Here is a 3,511-nt window from a genome sequence, read left to right as displayed (position 1 = left end):
TATATATATATATATATATATATATATATATATATATATATATGCCAGCTTGAGCCAAAAGTTTTCCGGATTTCCACTTGATTTTTGAGAACTTGCATATTCATATAATATCGTTAATTTGGCACACCTTGTCTAATCATTGTTGAGTTGTTTATGTTTGGGTTTTTTTAACTATTGATAACGAGTGTTGAAAAATTGCAATTAGAGCCATTTTACACTGTCTGTGAGGGAAAAGACTGAGTGCAAGGATAGCTGCAAAAGAAGTTTATGATTTGTATGGTCCGGGAACTGTCAAGGAGCGTGTGACACAAAACTAGTTCAGACGTTTCAAGAAATGTTAGTCTGAACCCCGATCAAGAAGACTTTCTGTTGCGGAAGACGAAGCCTTATTTGACACGGCTGAACAACAGCCAAGCACAATCTCTCGTACACTGTCTTCAGAACTTGGTCATTCACAAAGCACGATCTCCGTAACTGAGCGGTTCGGCATATAAGACCGATAGTATAAGTAGCAGGCTTAAGAGGAGAAATAAGCCTTGGTGTCGACTCGTTCGACTAAAATTCTTCAAAGCAGTGCACCAGTGTTGCTGCCCTCTAATGACTGAATCAAGTAAAAGTAAACGAAAAGATAAATGCCAAGCGTGGTTTGTGGAATTACTGGTGGAGAAAGGAGCTCGATGCTGCGAACATCTTGAATAAGGTGTAGTTGCTGGAGTGGAGGCGCATGGCTCAGTGGTTAAAGCTTACGATCGTGAAGTTGTGAGTTCGATTCCCGAACCGGGTTGCGTGTACACAGTTTCTCTTCTCCATCCCAAACCACTATATCACGTTGCTTATTCAGGGACCTTTTGAGCGGGATGGGCTACAGCAAATATTCTGTTTAATACCAGAGATATGCTTGTCAGTTGCTTGACCTTAACCAGTTGAGCATGTCCCTTGGTGGCTGACGATATGTGCAACTCTGATCATGAGCAGAAGTAGTTGGGGAGCATCATAGCCATGTGTTAATAGGAATTCTTTGGGGTTTGAATAATTCACCTTTGGAAACATGGGTGTTTTGCTCAACATCCTTAAACAAACCTTATTCAGGGACCCTTTGAGCGGAATGAGCTACTCGATCTGAAGAAAATTCTAACTGGGCCCCACCTGCGAGGTCATGCGCTGTTTATCTTGATATGAGATCACCATGTCGCGCACATATGGTTGTGATGCATGTGCCTGGTGTACCCTTATCAGACAGGTAGTCATGATGGGTATAATGGGCTTCGTATATTTTACCCCAGTGTCACTTTGATGGCATGCACTGCTCTCTCACTCAATAATAATAATAATAATATTTCACGTCGCCCCAGTTCCATCAGCTGTAGAAATGAGTTGCGACGTCACTGATGCCAAGCTGTATCGGCCTTTGCCTTTCCCTTGAATAACATCAGTGGCGTGGAGAGGGGAGGCTGATATGTATGGGTGACTGCTGGTCTTCGATAAACAACCCTGCCCGGATTTGTGCCTCGGAGAGTAACTTTCTAGGTGCAATCTCATGGTCATTCATGACCGAAGGGGTCACCCACTTCTTTCATCCAGTTGCTGGAATAAACAGTGGAACCACGTTAAAGGTGCAGACAACTGAACAGAATAAAAAGAATATGAAGAGGTATTTACCTTTTTAATATCCTTTTTATAACCTTGCACTAGCATGATCTTTCTACTCAAGGCCAACAAGGTGTTATCGTTGATTTCGTCTATAAATTTATCGTAGGAACATTGAATGTGAAGATTCAAGTTTTCGTTGTCACTGCCTAAAAATGTAAAAGAAGATGATTTTGTTATACTAGGCACCATTTCAACCATATTCCTTGACACTGGAGCACATTTGTGAATTTCTGGGCAGGATGCCCATTTACGCAACATAGAATTGCGAGTAGCTTCGTGTGACGTATTCCAAAAAGCACCAACAAAGTATTGCGGCTTTTTATCGGTAAACGTTGAAGAATACCTTTCATCCTCTCGAAGTTCAAATAGATATTGAATATCTGTTAATAAATCAATATCTGGTTGATCTTCTGAATCACCGAAATAGATGTTATTATTCCCGTCTGTGTTTACACCTGAATCTTTAGAACGGATAGTGGTTAATAAGGATTTATCTGAACATGTGTGTTTAACGGTTGGTGCCTCTTGATCTTTTAAGTTTATAATATCAACGAGCTGATTCCAGTATATCAGGTTTTTGTCTTTTTCACTAAAATTACACATTTCGAATATTCTGAAAGTGTCATTTCTTATAAAAATACCTATTCTTCGAAAAGTATGGCTTATTATAAAAATTGTGACATTTTGTAAAGGAATCTGTTCTTGAAGTGTCAAGTAATTCAAAGTCTGCGATGCTGTAAGAAAAAACTCGTCTGTGAGACCAAGGTACAACTGATTAATTCCTATACCTTTGAGATTAAGTTCGACGAAGAAATATTCAAATATAATATTCTGATCAATATGATGACGAGAGAAAAGCGCTCCCGGTGCTGTTTCCGAGCAAGTAATACGAGTTGAAAGCTCAACAGATTTGCCAACCAAGGGTTTTACCTTACGGACGGAGAGTCGTCTTATAACAGTGACTAGATCTCGCCAGGTATAATTTGGAGACGTCGATTTATTGACACACAATTGAAATACTCTTAATCCGCCATTTTTAAAATGTATACAAAATCTTCGTGTCTCTTCATCAAAGATATCCAGGCAAACATGTGATAGTGAAATAGTTTCTGCTTTAGAACGACCTTCTGTGGAATAAGATGTAATTGTTAATTGCTCATTTTCTATCTTCACTTGTAGTTGATAACCTAAGACCTTCCCCGATTTTATTTCCGAGAATATGCCTTGAAACGAAAGACTGCTTGGAGAAGAACTTCTTAAACGAGTGAACAATTCCTTTTCAGAATATGAAGTTCTTGCCATGATGGAAACGTTTCGAAAATTAAATAGCATGCCATGGTAAAAACAAAGAAAAACCAATGTGTCATAGAAACAAATGTTTGTGTAAAACGTCATAGAAACAGTCTCTAGTCATAAAAGATAAACTAGAGTCACTTCATTCACTTACGTTTATTTTAAATCATTCCATCATGCTTTGGAACTGTTTAGTTTTAATTTTCTAAAATCGAACGGATAAATGTACCAGTAACACGTGATAAATGATTGCAATTTTTCTTGATTAAATCGTGAATTATGTAACAGTACATGAGCAGTAAGACCTTTCCAGAAAACTTAGTGTAAAAATTAATAAGACACACATTAATCTTAAGTCTTTTAGTCCTTTACTTGTTTCAGTCATTTGACTGCGGCCATGCTGAAGCACCACCTTTAGTCGAACACTTCGACTCTAGGACTTATTCTTTGTAAGCCTAGTACTTATTCTTTCGGCTCTTTTGCCGAACCGCTAAGTTACGAGAACGTAAACACACCGACATCGGCTGTCAAGCGATGGTGGGGGGATAAACACAGACACACACACAAA

General features: G+C 38.8%; 1 protein-coding gene across 3 annotated transcripts in view; it reads right to left on the bottom strand.

Annotated features, from left to right (window-relative positions):
- The window catches only part of LOC106868253 (uncharacterized), a 23,577-nt gene that overhangs the window by 19,415 nt on the left and 651 nt on the right, over window positions 1-3,511 (bottom strand). Inside the window, exons 1-2 of one of the 3 annotated variants that reach the window (XM_014913423.1) lie at window positions 2,439-3,007; window positions 1,660-1,796 (exon numbers count right to left, since the gene is read on the bottom strand). In XM_014913423.1, coding sequence (XP_014768909.1) covers window positions 1,660-1,796; window positions 2,439-2,982 — 681 coding nt within the window. In that variant the 5' untranslated portion in view covers window positions 2,983-3,007. Of the gene's footprint in view, window positions 1-1,659; window positions 3,008-3,511 lie in introns of those variants that run through there. The other 2 variants (XM_014913424.2, XM_014913422.1) reach the window with 2 other exon arrangements.

The sequence above is a fragment of the Octopus bimaculoides genome, chromosome 9 (assembly GCF_001194135.2).
Source record: "Octopus bimaculoides isolate UCB-OBI-ISO-001 chromosome 9, ASM119413v2, whole genome shotgun sequence".
NCBI lineage: Eukaryota > Metazoa > Mollusca > Cephalopoda > Octopoda > Octopodidae > Octopus > Octopus bimaculoides.
Note: the sequence above shows the minus strand (reverse complement) of the source record. Positions and strands in the feature narration are given on the sequence as shown.